Source organism: Sinocyclocheilus rhinocerous, unplaced genomic scaffold, assembly GCF_001515625.1.
Source record: "Sinocyclocheilus rhinocerous isolate Xijiao unplaced genomic scaffold, SAMN03320098_v1.1 scaffold43, whole genome shotgun sequence".
NCBI lineage: Eukaryota > Metazoa > Chordata > Actinopteri > Cypriniformes > Cyprinidae > Sinocyclocheilus > Sinocyclocheilus rhinocerous.
The window spans coordinates 401254-419153 of record NW_015628370.1 but is presented as its reverse complement, the minus strand read 5'-3'; the positions used below and the strand labels follow the sequence as shown (position 1 = coordinate 419153).

At 35.5% G+C, this 17900-nt stretch overlaps 1 protein-coding gene across 5 annotated transcripts; it reads right to left on the bottom strand.

Moving 5' to 3' along the window:
• Window positions 1-3882: 3882 nt before the first annotated feature.
• On the bottom strand, window positions 3883-17031 carry LOC107737743 (abl interactor 1-like). 5 transcript variants are annotated; one of them, XM_016549341.1, is made up of 13 exons: window positions 16819-17031; window positions 15653-15823; window positions 13300-13479; window positions 11204-11262; window positions 10178-10273; window positions 9798-10081; window positions 8397-8516; window positions 8038-8169; window positions 7707-7802; window positions 6643-6768; window positions 6373-6479; window positions 5648-5651; window positions 3883-4822 (listed from the first exon to the last, which is right to left on the bottom strand). In XM_016549341.1, the coding sequence occupies exons 1-13, from the start codon at window positions 16948-16950 to the stop codon at window positions 4770-4772; spliced, it is 1560 nt and encodes a 519-aa protein (XP_016404827.1). In that variant the 5' UTR covers window positions 16951-17031; the 3' UTR covers window positions 3883-4769. The 5 variants fall into 5 exon arrangements, with proteins under 5 accessions (XP_016404827.1, XP_016404826.1, XP_016404824.1 ...); XM_016549340.1 differs by lacking the exon at window positions 5648-5651 and having other exon boundaries at window positions 3883-4836; window positions 6383-6479; XM_016549338.1 differs by lacking the exons at window positions 3883-4822; window positions 5648-5651 and having other exon boundaries at window positions 5662-6479.
• Window positions 17032-17900: the final 869 nt, after the last annotated feature.

Sequence of the window (17900 nt, the reverse complement as noted above, 5' to 3'; positions counted from 1 at the left end):
GCAAAAGCAGGAATTAATGATGCGTCATCATTAACAGTGAGGACAAAAAGCTCATTTAAACATTTCAGGACAAGATACAATAAATGATGGTGTAGACAACTTAAAGTTAATGTACTGATTTATTATTATTTATTTTTTTTTGGGGTGAAACATTTTACACTTTAACATATTGAGTACATTTTAAAGATGTGAAATCAATGAATCGATATACCTTATGAACTGAATAAATGCGAGTGAAAAAATGAAGTAGATAAGAATAATTACTTTTGGTACCATAACAAATAAAATTGAGGACACTATAAGACCCAATAAGTGAATTTGACTCACACATTTGAGTAAGCCAATTTAAAACCAATATTTATGAGTAAAGCAAAGTTATTTCATTTGAATACATAAAAAACGTAGCTTTTAAAAAATGTACAATTGTTATCAAGCAATAGCACACATACATTAAGTTGTTGTTAAAGCTGAAAAATATTGAAATGAGTAATAATTGTGGTTCTTGAAACTGGTCGGTAGGCTATAATTTTTCTCTAATATTTTGATTGAATTTAACAAAAATATGAAGTTTATCTTAAAAATATGCTTAGTTGTATATTTTAGTTAGTTGTATATTTAGTTAGTTTAGTTGTTTATATAAAAAAAGTCAAAAACTAATTTTAGGCATTGGTATTTGGTATTTCCAACTCAAAACAATCTAGGAAACTAAAGTTCTGTAATCATTTACTCGCCCTCAAGTTGTTCCATACCTGTATGTGTTTCTTCTGCTGAGCACAAAAGAAGATATTTTGTAAATGGTCCCAATTGACTTTGATAGTATTTTTTCCATTTTATGAAAGTCAGACAGTTATTATTTAAAATATCTTGTGTGTGTGTGTGTCTTCAACAGAAGAATGATACCCATACAGGTTTGGAATAACATGAGGGTGAGTAAATGATGACAGACTTTAAATTTTTTGGGGTGAACTTATTAATAATAATGAACTTAGTTATTACTGTGATATTTACAAAGCCACTGAATTGTTTTTAGAGTACATTCCACACTATCTTCAGGGTTACCTCGTGATAAGCAGGAGGCGGCTCGTAGAACTGTACAGTGCTGTAGCGCGGTGGTCTGTGCAGCTCATCTTCAGACAGTGAGATTGGAATGACGTAGACGGACCGTTGATCCACGGCTCGAGCTTGAGCCTGCAGACGCTCCACGCGCTCCTTACGAACCCGCTGGAATATTTTACAGAAGCCAGCACAGCAGATTGACAAAAACCCAAAGGTTACAATAGGTACGAAGATTCTGAAAAAACAACGGTTGCGCGGTGTTAAGATACTGCATGAGTGTGAGCACGTGTGCTGATGTGATTGTGAGTTGTTAGTGATGATAAAGAACATAAACCATTTATATATGGTACAGATAAAGAGAAGATAGAAACTGAATGGACATTTCCAAATGTTCAGAATGCAGAAATAACCTACAGATACATACAGTATCTCACAGAAGTGAGTACACACCCTCACATTTTTGGGTGAGGGGTGTACTCACTTCTGTGAGATACTGTAAGAGCATAAAAGAAAATATTATTTTTACATTTTATGATCTAAAAAAAAAAAAAGCTATTGCATTTTCACAACTTTCCAAAAGTGGGAAAATACAATTTACATCAGCTTTTACTATATTGTAAATTGTAATTTAATGTGAGGCTAATATACCACAACATATTGACCCGGTTTCACAGACGGGGCTTAGCTTAAGCCAGGACTAGGCCTTAATTAAATTAAGATATTTAAGCAACTTTTACAAAAATGGTTTAGAAGAAAACATTATAGGTGTGTTAAATTAAGATATTTAAGCAGCTTTTATAAAAATGCCTTAGAAGAAAACATTACATGTGTGCATCTTGAGACAATGGAACTGACATATTTTAAGATATGTCAGAGCAAGATATTTTCAGTTGAGACAGCTCAAACATGCATTTTAGTCTGGGACTAGCCTTAAGCCATGTCTGTGAAACCGGGGGATAGTTTACTAAATGTACATTATTGTGTGTGTGTGTGTGCATACATACGCCCACACACACAGAAAATAATGTACATTTGTATGGTTTCGGAACTCTGCATGTGTGTGTTCAATTTCACAAAAGAGCATTGAGAGCAGGTATACATACTTAAATACTATATATGAATCATCACTCCTCTCCATGGCAATGAAGAAATTCCCAATTCAGCAGCAACTCTGTCAGTAAGTAAATAAATTATATTTGGTGATGACAGATTGAATTAGTCTATAATCATTAATATACATATAATATTGAATTCATTGTGAGGTTTTCAGTAGGCCTATCCGACTCTAACTCAAGCATCATCATATAGCAGACTGGACGGGCAAAAGCTTGATATAATCATCAAATATGATAGTCTTTCATGCCTAAAACACCTAAGAGGCAAATTTTTATTGTACAGTATTTTGTTCAAATGTATCTCTATGCTAAAACATACACCCCGAGGGCCACCAAAGGTCATCTATATAGGATAGCTTACTCAATGGGCCCAAGTGGGCTAAAATGTTGTCCCAGGCTCTGTAAAGTTTAGTGAACACCTTGCTGTAGGCCTATATGTTAGAGCAGATCAGGAGGGCGATGCTTTTGTGTTACACGCACCCCTTCAACACCCATCAAGAACCACTTCTACTGACACCATAAAGCAACAGCTGCAATGTAGGTTTTTCTTATTTTCACTTAATGCCAGCAATGTGTTTTAGACAACACCTGCCCTTTCCATCCAACAAAGGAATCACAAAATCACAAAACAGAAGAAACTCTTGCTAATATAGAAACGTTTAAGCTGTCGAAAACAAATCACGCCTTTAGCACTATCAAAAAGCCTACAGATCAATATATTTATACAAGCCCAGTCACATGTCGGTGATATTCTACTAGCATAAGTGAACATCATACACATTTTATGTAGTTAGTGAAATTATTTCTAAAACCCAGCGAGTATTCAAGCACATCTCTGAAAAACAAACAGAAGTCTTACCTCAAAGAACACAGGTGATTACGGCAATAAAGTAGACGCTGAGTGCACCGCTCTGATTTGAGACCGAGTCTTATCTGAGGGAGGGTTTAAAGTGTTGATAGTGAAGTTTGAACACTTTTATGGTGACTGACTGGTGTTTAAAGACACAGTACCTATATCACAGGTGTTTCCTGTACCAGGACATTTTGTTTTTGCAGCATTTCATTAATTTCAGCTATTACACACTCAGAAAAAGGTACAAAAGCTGTCACTGGGCCAGTAGCCTTTTAAAATGTACCAATATGTATGATTTAGGTACAGATATGTATACATTAGGTAGCAATATGTACTTTTTTAGTTTTTTAGGGGGAGGGGGAGGACAAATTTATTAAAAATTACCACCCCAATGACAGCTTTTTTTTTCTAAGAGTGCACCAGCAACAATGTGCTTCATTATTTGATTTTATTTACCTCAATTGCCTCATAATTAAAGAACAGGCATTTTATTGCCTATATCATTATATTGCCTCTCCCTGATGAAGTGAAAGCTTCCTTGCAAAGTCCAGGCTGGTTTGTGTTGCTTTAGTTTTGGTACAACTGGTGGACCAACATGAACTTTCTGGCAAAGACAGCTGATCAAGGAAGTCTTACTATTTAGTTAAGATGCCTGCTAGTGACTCGAGTACATCAGTGTTCAAAACAGCTGTGCTGACTCCAAATACACATTATATCTCCCCAGACGTTTCCCTTTTATTTATGTGAAATAAAGAGAAACACATTTAAGTTTAAGAATAATGTAAAGTTTAATATATTTCATCAACAAAAAATAAGCAAACAACAGAAAAAATATGAAGTAAATAATAAGGCTGCTGGTGCTGATGAGCCAGTTCTCCATGAATGAACTCCTAATCTAGTCAAATAAACCTGCCATTGTATATTATACATTTTGTTGGCTCCTTGACAAACTGCTTTTGTTTTCTCTTTTGTAAATGACTTTGGATGACTAAATGCAAAAATGTAAAATAAACATGTCAAACGAGCTTTGTATAAGGTGCAAAAAGAGTGGACGTTTATAATTGACATAAAACAAATGAAACTTCATTCCCAGACATTAACGTTAACAGTTTATTTATTCTATGGACTGTAAATGGTAACTTGGTATTATAAAAAATTGTGACTGAATTGTGCCATTGTGGTGTACATTAACATTTAATTCACAAACTAGAGCATAACATGTTTGGGAAAATACTGTATTTGCAAGGGAATCAAGTAAATGTTATCAATTAAATGTAACTTATCATGAGTAATAAAGGTTTGTAATTAGGAATCTGCATTATAATATATTATACATATATATTATTTACTCTGCACAAAAGCCTATTCAAACAAACACTGAAAATGTTTACAGAATTAACAAATAACCATTGACTATTCTCCACGACTTTGTGAACTTATCTAATACAGCTAAATGTACAAAAAACATTTCTTAATATGTTGTACATTAAGATTATAACTTAAAGTCCTGAGAGATCAATTATCATCATCATTATTTAAGACCAAAGTAAACTTTATACAAACTCATCTCGGCTGAAATCAGTCGGCATGTTAATTACATTTGGAATGTTTTAAAACTGAAACATAAAAGCATTCAGCAGCTCCAATCATACAGCTGATTTCACTGTTTCACTTTAGAAATGCGAATACAAGGTGTCTTAGGTCTCAATAATTCATTCACTGACATTCTGGCTTCTTATGGCCAGTTAAGCGGTGGATTCCACATAGTTGCCAGGAAAATATCCCTTTACTCCATTGAGTACGCCCTCACACCAGCCATAAATGTACCAATATGTATGATTTAGGTACAGATATGTATACATTAGGTAGCAATATGTACTTTTTTAGTTTTTTAGGGGGAGGGGGAGGACAAATTTATTAAAAATTACCACCCCAATGACAGCTTTTTTTTTCTAAAAGAGTGCACCAGCAACAATGTGCTTCATTATTTGATTTTATTTACCTCAATTGCCTCATAATTAAAGAACAGGCATTTTATTGCCTATATCATTATATTGCCTCTCCCTGATGAAGTGAAAGCTTCCTTGCAAAGTCCAGGCTGGTTTGTGTTGCTTTAGTTTTGGTACAACTGGTGGACCAACATGAACTTTCTGGCAAAGACAGCTGATCAAGGAAGTCTTACTATTTAGTTAAGATGCCTGCTAGTGACTCGAGTACATCAGTGTTCAAAACAGCTGTGCTGACTCCAAATACACATTATATCTCCCCAGACGTTTCCCTTTTATTTATGTGAAATAAAGAGAAACACATTTAAGTTTAAGAATAATGTAAAGTTTAATATATTTCATCAACAAAAAATAAGCAAACAACAGAAAAAATATGAAGTAAATAATAAGGCTGCTGGTGCTGATGAGCCAGTTCTCCATGAATGAACTCCTAATCTAGTCAAATAAACCTGCCATTGTATATTATACATTTTGTTGGCTCCTTGACAAACTGCTTTTGTTTTCTCTTTTGTAAATGACTTTGGATGACTAAATGCAAAAATGTAAAATAAACATGTCAAACGAGCTTTGTATAAGGTGCAAAAAGAGTGGACGTTTATAATTGACATAAAACAAATGAAACTTCATTCCCAGACATTAACGTTAACAGTTTATTTATTCTATGGACTGTAAATGGTAACTTGGTATTATAAAAAATTGTGACTGAATTGTGCCATTGTGGTGTACATTAACATTTAATTCACAAACTAGAGCATAACATGTTTGGGAAAATACTGTATTTGCAAGGGAATCAAGTAAATGTTATCAATTAAATGTAACTTATCATGAGTAATAAAGGTTTGTAATTAGGAATCTGCATTATAATATATTATACATATATATTATTTACTCTGCACAAAAGCCTATTCAAACAAACACTGAAAATGTTTACAGAATTAACAAATAACCATTGACTATTCTCCACGACTTTGTGAACTTATCTAATACAGCTAAATGTACAAAAAACATTTCTTAATATGTTGTACATTAAGATTATAACTTAAAGTCCTGAGAGATCAATTATCATCATCATTATTTAAGACCAAAGTAAACTTTATACAAACTCATCTCGGCTGAAATCAGTCGGCATGTTAATTACATTTGGAATGTTTTAAAACTGAAACATAAAAGCATTCAGCAGCTCCAATCATACAGCTGATTTCACTGTTTCACTTTAGAAATGCGAATACAAGGTGTCTTAGGTCTCAATAATTCATTCACTGACATTCTGGCTTCTTATGGCCAGTTAAGCGGTGGATTCCACATAGTTGCCAGGAAAATATCCCTTTACTCCATTGAGTACGCCCTCACACCAGCCATCCTCATTCCTGCTGGTGAGGTAGATGATATCGCCCTCCTGAAACACCAGGTCACCTGGCTTGCCTGTGTTGCAGTTATATAGTGCCACCACTTGGTAGGAAAAAGAATTACAATGGAAAATCAGTACCGAAAGATATTTTTGATATCTCATGTTCTGAATGTGTCATTACAAAATGATCTGTCTTAGATGTGAATACAGTCATTTTCACAATGCAAATTCTTTACCTGAATGAGTTAACATAAATGAGCCTACCTTTCTCCAAATAGTCGGCTGGTGCAGTTATGTCGTAATCAATGGGGGGAGGTAGAGGGGGCAATTCCTCAAAGTTGTCGAAATATTCTAGTGGTGGAGATGGGGGCGGTGCTGGAATCTCAAGGTCTAAATGTGCATTGACACACAAAGTTAACATAAACTTACAAAACTGGCAAAGTGCAAATGCACCATTATAATCATAAGTGTGTTTGAAGGAGATGTGGGTCATTTCTGTGCCACAAGTCACATCAAATAAAATTGTGAAAATTTTTTTTTTTTCATTTCAAACATATGGAAGCCCACACTGATCATCAAACAATAAAAATAATAACAATATATCTCTCATTTTATAAAATAAAAATAATAATTATTATTGCAGTTATTTCACAATTCCATTTTTTGACACTAGATTTCACTAGAATTACACACTTCACCTTTACAGGGATGGTTCACCAAAGACAACAAAAGTCTATCATATGGCTTCAGAAGACTTGGAATATAATGCACCAGTACTATTTTATTTTCCTCTGACTCCACTACAGCGTCCAAATATGTCTATTTTTATTCATTTTTTTGTGTACAGTGTATCATTTTTTTCTTGTTTTAGATCTATTTTATAGGTCAATCTTTTTTTTTTTTTAGCTAAACCTTTTCTACAGTTGGTTGAGCACCTGCTTTTCAATTTTGGTAATAGTTTTATTTAACAACAACAACAACAACAACAATGCTGTTGTGCATAAATTGCAAGGATTATTTTTATGATGCCTTTTTGGTTCTTCTTTGTCCTTTTTGCAGCTAACATGTTTGTATGGACATGATGGTGAGTAAATAATGACTTTTTTGGCTGAACTATCCCTTTAAAATCACTCGACTCATTTGAGTTTTCAAAAGAGAGATCTAACTTGGCGGAGGATGTAGTTTGAGTGTCCTGTTGTGTGTAGGATGACGTGATATGAGGTCAAAGTATGTGCTGATTTGACTTGCTAAAGTGCAGACTGGGGAAGTGGCAAATATAAAGGAAGAGAAGAGTGTCAGACAGCAATGCACAAAGAGGCCTCACTTACCCAGGTGCTCCAGGCGAGCAGGGATCCTGCACAATGGGCTGAATGAAGCAGGCGGAGCCAGAGGAGGCGGGTATGGAGGGGGTGGGGGTATCATGACTGACAGGTGTTTATCAAGTGAAGTGTGAGGGAACAAATTTGAGATTTTTTTAAAGGCCGAACAATAAAAATGCAATTACTAAACTAAATGGTCTTTGGAATGGTATGAATGGCTAAATAAGAACCTATTTTTGGTGCGTGGTATCAATATATTTGATAATAAAATGAGAAACTGTCAATGAAATCTAAGAGGTGGCTTTAACGAATCAGGTCTCAGGAAGAAGTGGGGCCTTACGTGATTGAGCAGAAGGCAGAAAAAGCGAGCGCGTGTACAGCGAGCGAGCGCTGGGGCCCATGCGGACCCTCAGAGACAGCGAGCGAGAGCTAGGAGGATGACGTCGCACCCGTGAGCGGCGAGAGTGCGGAGCTGAGTGAGAAGAGAGAGACAAGTGTGAAAATAAGAGCAAAGAGTATAAAAACTCACAGAAATAAACTACAGCAACACCAAGATAAAGAGCATAGATAAGCTGCCTGTAAGACAAAGCAAACATGTAATCATTCAAACTGAGCATTTTGAAGCGACACACAAAGAATTATACAAAACAAAATACCACCTTTAGACAAACATGTGCTTTTGTTTTGGCGTTTTTGTACCTTCAATGTTCTCGTCACACGGCAGAGGCGGTGGGGTCGGAAGATCAAGGCCATCAGGGACTGGTGGAGGAGGCATGTCACTGGGAGCTTCTGGTAGAGGAAATCCATTCTCCTCGGCCACTAGACACAAAAATTCTCTATTCAATTTTATTACTCTATTGAATTTTCTATTTTAAACTACTGTCATTGGATTCTTTTTCTCTGACTTCACTACAGAGTACAAATATGCTTACTGACTGGATTGTATTCTTACAACACACCTTTATACTTACAGAACATACTTTATTTTTTTATATATTTTATTTTTGTGGATAGTTTATAATTTTTTCTTGTTTTTGGTCTCATACATCATAACTTTTTTTTAGCTGTTTAATGCAGTTACACTACTTTTTAAAAGTTTGGGGTCAGTATGTAAATATATGTACATATATATATATATATATATATATATATATCCTGCGTCTGTCTGCATTGAAAAGCATTGAGCTGAATCATCTCTAGACAAGAGAAATACATTTGACTAAAATATATTTGAGAAGCATGCAAATATTATATGTTATCACCAGCAGTTTACTTTGTGGATGAACACCATACCATGTTTACACACTGAATCACTCAGATGTGGTTTGCTCAGGAGAAAAACACTTTCACACCAAACTAATGGACAAAAACCCAACGCCAAACAGAATGAGACCCTCATGGGAAAGACAGGCCTACATTTCATAATTCAGTGGGGATTAATTTTCAAAGAAAATAATACTTTTATTCATCAGTCATGCATTAAATTGATCAAAAGTGACAGGACAGACATCTTTAATATTACAAAAGATTTCTATTTCAAATAAATGCTGTTCTTTTTATATTTATCAAGGAATCCTGGAAAAAAAAAACGTAGCATGGTTTCTACAAAAACATTAAACAGCACTACTGTTTTTTTAACATTGATAATAATAAGAAATGTTTCTTGAGCAGCAAATCAGCAAATAAGAATGATTTCTGAAGGATCATGTGACACTGAAGACTGGAGTAATGATGCTAAAAATTCAGCTTTGCATCACAGGAATAAATTTAAAACACATCAAAATAGAAAACAGTTATTTTAAATTGTAATCATATTTCACAATATTACTGTCTTTACATTATTTCTGACCAAATACAACAAATGCAACAAATCCAGCCTTGGTGAGAAGAGACTTATTTTAAAACATTAAAAAAAATCTTAAGACTCCAAAAATTTGATAGTTTATTCAGTAGATGAAGAGCAGGTTAGGACAAAAACTTTATCATACCTTGCTTTAACATGTCACATCTAGCTGGCATGCGTTGTAACCTCCTCCTAACCACCTTCCAATGACCTGCCGTGTTATAGGATGATGCTGAAATCTTCAGGCACAAACTAACCTGTTTCAAGAGGTGGAGCTGGTGGAGGAGGAGGTATTGTCATCAGGCTGCTGGGCTCAGGTGTATTCACTGGAGGGGGCGGGGGGATGTTGGTACAGTCAAGGGGAGGAGGTGGTGGAGGTGGAGGTGGGGGTAGACCAGTCTCCTGTCCATGATCTTGTTCGCCCTCTGCCTCCATCAGTGGGGGTGGTCCTTCATCCAGCAGCGTGCTGATGATGTCAACATCAGGGCTGGTGGGCCAGCTGGGCACTACAGGAGGCGGCACGGCTTTACTGAAGCTCGAACTGCAGCGACCGAAGAAATCCAGTTATGACAAGTGATGTAAATGTTATGTTAGAATTATAATCAGAAATTATAAAACACTTTCTGTGTGCTCTTACGCAATAGACTTGTCATTAAGTGAGGTAAGGGACGCTCCATGAGAGAGAGTGGGTGCCACAGGACACTGGACAGGCTCGGGTGGACGGCTGCCTCGACTTAATCAACATACAGACACAGAAACACATATTGAGGTGTCAGACAGTTAATATTAGGCATGTACTTCTGAATTTCATGCAGAAAGCCACTTAGGACACTTTGCTCTAAAAAGACAGGTGCATGACTCAAGTGCTCATGCTGAGAAACTAAAGTTACCGCAATGCAAACCGTGTTGCTTCCAGGCAGTGTAAAGTGGGGAAGTGGGTAGAACAAAACTAAAATCACTTCCTGGAGAAAGGCCCTCTAACTGAGAAGGAAGAGGAACAGAAGCCTGAGACATATGGGGTTGATATGAGTTATGTCTGATTTCATTAGTTTTTTTTAATGAACAAGACATTTTTGTTGGAGGATCTAATCCAGTATAAAAAGAGAAGTGATGACTACATTATAGTTAATCATAGGGTAGCAGTGGTCATGTGGGCGGCAGGTGATGAATAAACACAGGATGCATACTTGTGATCAAAAACAGGTAGATACTGCATAACAGAATGAAAACGTGCAAATGTCTCGAGATATGTTTTTAAATGTAACCAGCATCACAGCACTCATGGCACAAGATGCTGAAAAAAATAGCCAGACACTTTGCAGTGGTCACAGAATAGCACATATTAAAACAGATAAAAAATTGTTGTTTTATTATTAACTAAAACTATTGAGAATCATTTTCATTAACTGAAATAAAATAAAAATATTAGAACTTAATGTTGCCTTCACAACTAACTCAAAATAAGTACTAAATTGACTAAAACTAAAAATGTAATAAAAATAAAAGCTCAATGAAAATATTTTTAAAAAACTCAAAATGACAAACAAACCTAGCAAAATGACTAAAATTTAAATTAAAATGTAAAAATAAAAGCTAATTCAAAATATTAATAAATACTATAATATCTAATAATCTCGTCCTGTGTGAACAGCACTAGACGTACCTCAGCGTGCTGCCGCTCCGTGTCATGGTAGCTGTTTTTAACTGCGGCTGGCCAGAATCCTGAAAACATCAAATCTGCAGATTAGTGTTTTTTTGGATACAAGTAACTAAATTATAATATCCAAACAAACACAATCCACAGACAAACTAAAGACTGACCACCCTTTTCTATTAGCATTAGCCAACCTCTCATGTTTACTGTGTTTTTCTGAGAATGCAGAATATATTGAAAACAAAGTAACTGCACATTTATTCCAGGACTATAAACTATATTTTCTGGCTAATTACCCCAAAATGTGTAAACACTGTGGCTCAGTGGTGCTATCGATACATTGCTGTTTGTTTGAGCAAATCTACACAGCAACACTGGCTCAAGCAATGGGGTGAGATGGGACTATCTGTTTGACTGACCAGTGGGTAGTGTTCAGGGAACCTGTCTGAAATCATTTTCATCATTATTTTTGTAATACTTTTTAATGAAACTGGTTAGCACAGAAATCACACACTTTATACGGCTTTACAGTCAAACATAAATTGAATAAATATATATTTACATCTCCAGAAGTTTTTTTCAAACGTTTCTGCAAGAAGTCTTTTATGCTCATCAAGGCTGCATTTATTTGGTCAAAATACAGTAAAAACAGTAATATTGTGAAATATTATTAAAATTTAAAATCACTGTTTTCCAGTTTAATATATTTTAAAATGTAATTTATTCCTGTGATCAAAGCTGAATTTTCAGCATCATTACTCCAGTCTTCAGTGTCACATGATCCTTCAGAAATCATTCTAATATACTGATTTTCTGCCCAAGAAACATTTATTATTATTATCAAAGTTATTATCAATTATTATCAAAGGTGTGCTGCTTAATTTAACAGAACGTTTAAAAAACAGCATTTATTTGAGATAGAAAAAAGTTACCACTGTAACACTGTTAACAGTGTAATACCGTAAAAGTCTGTCTTTTTTTCTTGCTGAAGAGTGGAGAGGAGTATTAATTTCTTAAAAACTTACACTGACGTAGTGTATATAATCAATTTATAATTAAAACAATAACATTTCACATGAAAATCTACCTTCTACAAGCATATCAACATGTAAAAATGAGTGTTTGCTTGCGAGTGCATGCAATGTGTTAAGTCTTGGTGTGTGTGTGTGTGTGTGTGTGCTACGTGATAGACTTAATATAAATGTGTGCTTCAACAGTCTTCTGTGGCTTTGTGCCGATGTACCCGCAAGCCTGACAAGTGCATTCCTGTGAAATTCTTGAAGCTTTGTGTTTGTTTGTCTGCTTACTGCTATATGGACCTAGCGGGGTATCAGTGAGCTAGCTAAACATGGGTAGCACCAATGAATGAGTAGCTGCTTTTCCCACGCTGCTTAGTGGCTGGTAGCCAGCCAACTGTGTGTGTGTGTGTGTGTGTGTGTGTGTTTGAGGGAAAAGAAGAGTGATCTGAATGTGCCGCTGCTCTGAGTGTGTGTGCACGGTTAATTGATGTCAGACTAACTGCTATATAACAGGATGTGGTCAGGTATGACAAAACTAACAAAAGCTAAACAAACATCGAATGGTACTTTTGACCATTCTGCCTTTTATTTCTAACTTTTTGTGAAGGGAAGAAATTAAAAGTTACATGATGAAACAGCTAAAATGTTATTTCTTAAAATGTCAAAATTTTAATTGTTAATCCAGAGTCATTGTAAACACTGGGTAATCCTGCCGTATCTTGTTCCATTTTGTATTTTACCCTAGGCTACTAAATAATCCTGAGTAGATTTCACACTGTACAATTGTGTACAATCACACTGGGTTAACATTCTTATTTGCATATTTATGATGTTAAAACATTGATTAGAGAAGTATAGCAAGCAGCAAGCATGACATTTCTGTGAAAAACAATGGCAAATAAATCCGATCTAGTTGCATTGAATGTTTGGATAATACAAAAATGCACATGAGTATTTAATGGGGAAAGCACTGTTGCTAAATAACTCAGTGTAACATTCTAGCACCTCACTGCATACCTTTGGCACCACAATCTGGAGAGCTAACCATGCTCTGTACCCACTTCATGAAATTATATGTGTGCTCACCTTCATACCATGGCCAACTGAGTCCAGGCTAGAGAAAGAGATGGGTGCACGGGAGTACTTGATCTTGGCTTCTTTATTTTTTGCTGGGGGGACAATCTTATGACTGCGTGGAACCCTCTTGGCAACGGTGAAAGCGCCGATCTCTCTGCGGGCCACCTTCTCCCTGTGCATGTCCACTGTCTGTATAAAAGTACAGATATTGGGGGGAAAATGACATTAATGACAATTTGTGACATTAAAATGAATAAATATTCCCAATCTACATGCCACACTATCATCACTCATTAAAAGAGAGATGATAAACCTGATTCCTGTCTTTGCAACATTCTGCAGTAAAATATTTTTTTATTATATGTGAACCTGGACCACAAAACCAGTCTTAAGTGTCAATTTTTCAAAATTGAGATTTATATACTGAGAAAATCACCTTTAAAATTGTCCAAATGAAGTTCTTAGCATTGCATATTACTAATCAAAAATTAAGTTTTGATATATTTACGGTAGGAAATTTACAAAATATCTTCATGGAACATGATCTTTACTTAATATCCTAATGATTTTTGGCATAAAAGAAAAATCTATAATTTTGACCCATACAATGTTTTTTTGGCTATTACTACAAATATCCCCCAGCGACTTAAGACTGGTTTTGTGCTCCAGGGTCACATATTACGGGGCTGTTGAATGTTTGATTCTGATTGTTGATGAATGTTCTAAGGTGTACATTTATTTTTCAGGAAACGCAGAGCTAAAGTAGTTCTAGGCAACAATGACTGATAAATTATTGTTTTTGATAAATGATTAACATTAAACATAAAATTAAATGCTATGTATTCACATTAATTTTTTATTAATTTATTAATTAATATTAAATGTAATATGTTTACATGTATTTTATTAACCATGTATTAGTTCACAATGCAGTTAGCTAATAATATGCATTCTAAAAACAAGAATGCTATTAAGCAACCTTGAGCATAATCTAGTATTTACATCCACCACAACATTAAGCTCATAGCCGTTTATGCTGTTCCAATGGAATCAACTCCCTCTGTAAAAGTTTAGTTTGTCATGTAGGAGGAACTGATGTTGTTCAGCCTTGCTAAGACATTAGATACTTCCTGAAACGCCAGTCTGGTGTTCCTCTGTGAGCCCTCAAATAGAGTGAGAAGGATCACTATTATTCCAGGTCTGCTTGTTACAGCTCTTCCTGGGCACAGGGCAGACAATGGAGAACATCAATCAGGGTTCAAACTTTGTTTCTGAGTGAGAGAACAGTGGCCCTTTCATTCCAAGTCTGGGATCTGGCTTACCCCCGCTTTAGCCCTGCCTCAGGTGACCTGGTTAGGCAGGCTGGGCACGGAGCGCGCTGGAATGCTGTGCTGGAGTGAGAGGAGCCAAGGGAATCGAGGGGGAAAGGAGGGGGCCGTGGTGGCACGGAGTATTATCACCCGGGTGACAGGGGGCCCAAAGTAGTGACTACCTACACTGAGCTTTGGGACATTTCTACAACAGTACTCTGTCCTTATCCACTTAACAGTAGTAACAGCTTTTTACCAAGACACCAAGAGTAATTTTACAGTCATGCTATTTTCTTTTTTACTTAAATGTTCTTGCAAGTTTTTAGCAAGCAGGAATAATTGAGGCTTTTTCGAAACCCTTCACAGATTCTTGTTCACCTAAAATGTATCACAAAACTGAAGGTCATAATCATTATCATTTAGAAGTCTTATCACCTTCTAAATGATTATTGCCTTCTAAACGAAATTATAGGCATCTTATATACCTAGGATGCAGAATTGTAATTTGAAACTAAAATAAAAAAATAGAATTAAAACGGAAAATATGAAGAAATTTACATAAATGCTGCAAATATAGTTTTTAAGTGTTATACCTACATCACATAAGGTTTTTTTTTTTTTTTTTTTTTTTAAAGAAATCAATTATTTGCAAAAAATTAATTTGTATTTAATGTTTCTATTTTTTTTTATTATATTTAATAATTTATTCTTTACTTTATGGGCTGTGGTGGAATTAATTCAAACGTTGAAGTCAATTTTTTTTTATAAAGCCATCTGTCAATGTGATAAACATTTGGTGGTGACGTACAGCAAAATTAAAATTAATTGTACCAGTATTCAATTACCAAGGGAAATAAGGAACCAGCACATGAAAAACTGCTAAATTCAGTGTATCTGAAGGACAACTTCCATTTTTCATGAAATGAAAGACGACATTGTGGAGCCGGCAAAAGTTTCAGAGTCTACATGATAAGACTGAACTACTTTTATCTCAAAACATCTGACTGCATATTCCAGTTTCCCTACAAGACAAAGAGGAATGGGGCTGATACCTGTCCGATCTGGTTGATGGAGGACTCTATCTTGCGGAGCTGCAGGGTCTGTGCATCCAGAAGCTTGAGCACATTGGTGGCCATAGAGCTAATCTGATAAACCACACTAGCCAAGGACTGAGTAGTGAAGGCCTTGGTCTCCTCCAGGGCTTTGGTGGGGTCATTTCCAGACTGCAGAATTAGAAACATCCTTTAATTAAACCGTTAAACACAGATGACATATGAAAGCATGTTTCAACCAACTTCATCTTAATGTACATTAATACTAGCTGTCATGGTGTTGCATGTAATACATGCCCTTAACATCCTGCAGCAAGAAGAAAAGGGAACAAACTTTTTCTGTACAAGTACACAAGCGTTTTTGTAGCTACACACAGTCATTTTCATTTGTTGTTCGTCTTTTCATTGACTTCTATTGTTTTTATACTGTGTCAATTATATTAACTATACTTTAAGGCTTAAGCTTATTCCTCAAGCAAACCTTTTAGCATTTTTACATTTTCATTAAGACATTATTTAACGTTTACTAAGCAATTTCTGTTGTTTAGTCTGCTGACAGGCAATTTCTGGTTTTGCTGTAGCTATTTGTGGGGAGCGTGCAACGTAAAAAAACAAAACAAAAAACTTGACCTCACACAAGGTTCGAGTCAGATGCTTTATCTTCTCACTTGTGTGCCTTTCTTCCTGAATGCTGTACAAAAGTATATTTATATTGGAACAGCAGTCTCATAAATAGTAGCATGAGTGTGAGCTGAGATCAAACTGTGAGTTCCGCTGTTATAGTCTGTTTAATCTGAAGTTTTACAAAGCGGTAAAGTCAATAAGAATGTACTGAGGGACTCCAAACACCCCTAAGGATAATAAATACACCAATCTGTGTGGCATTTACCTTTAATAACACATTTGAGTAGGCTACTGTTTGCATACTGACTGTAAAAACTGATTTCTGCATAGACGTATGTACATGGAAAAACTATAGAAAAACAGCGCAGTGGAAATGCAAAAACGCATTCTGTGCCCAATGCACAGACGTATCACTCAAGTATACTATTAAATAATTAAATTCTTGTTTAGTAAATTACACGTCTCATCATTTCCCTACCGGTCTCATATTGAATCTGTGTGTGGGATGTTTGAAGCTGCTCGAGCTCGTGTGAGTGTCTTACCTGCAGGTAGTTGCTCTCGCAGTAGTCCGCTACTTTGTATAAATTGTTGTAGTTGTCTAAAAGTGCTTTGCGAGCAGAAGGGGCCTCCTCCAGTATTTTTGTAACTTCTTCGGAGTAGTTTTGATCCTTCATTGCGCGATGGAATGACAGACCGATCAAGATCAACTCCGGAAACCTCCGTGCGATAGCAGCCTACTGTACTGATATCTGTCAGTCAGACCCATCCGCCAGTGCCTTCCTCTGTCACCAGACAGAAGTTCTGCTTTGATGCTGCAAGCACATATCTGCTCAAGGGTTTTGTGAGCATGTGGAAACGAGAACATATTCCCATTTACATTTAAACCTGCAATAAATCAGCAGCAGGACTGACTAGTTTTAGAAACATAAAAGAATAATAGACATAATACTAAGTTGTTTCAAAAACACGTGGTCCCCATTAGAGGTGAAATCACGCCCTCTAGCGATTGGCTCGATTGTGAACAAATGTCTATAAACGTGAAGTGGAGAAGTGTGTGAACAGAGATTGAAAATCTAGGACTTTTTATTTAAAGCAGAAAATAAAAAGAAGCAAGCAATAAAATGAGCTAAAACAACTAAAAACCAAGATGTTTATTATTTTAATTGCAACACCTTTTTTCTTTCTTTGAAGAACTAGGATTCCCCAGTCTTGGAAAACCTGGATATATGACATTTTAAAAGTGTGATTTCTAAATTTCGAAAAGTTATAAAAATTACTATAAATCTAAAAAAAATAAAAAATAAATAAATAAATAAAAAATAATAATAAATTAAATAGACATTTCTAGTTATGCCAAGCTCTATAAAATATTTTAAAATATTCTAAAATATTTTATTAAAAAGATAACATTATTTGGAGACATATTTCATATTGATATTCCTTTTGGTCCAACTGTGGCTATTCTAGGAGTGATACCTGAAGGCATGAGGGAAAGGAGATTGAGTTATCTACTTCAAATATTATTTTCTGCAACCCTAAAATGTATCACATTTAAATGGCTAAAATCTGACGAAATGGAAAAAATTACTTACTCCCTTAGACTTCAGATGAATGTCATCGGCAT

Coding starts and splice junctions, on each gene's coding strand:
- LOC107737743 (XM_016549341.1), bottom strand. CDS start 16,950: ATGAAGGATCAAAACTACTCCGAAGAAGTTACAAAAATACTGGAGGAG. Junction 13,480..15,652: donor CCATCAACCAGATCGGACAG/GTATCAGCCCCA, acceptor ACTTTTATACAG/ACAGTGGACATGCACAGGGA. Junction 8,517..9,797: donor AGCTCCACCTCTTGAAACAG/GTTAGTTTGTGC, acceptor TTTTGTGTCTAG/TGGCCGAGGAGAATGGATTT.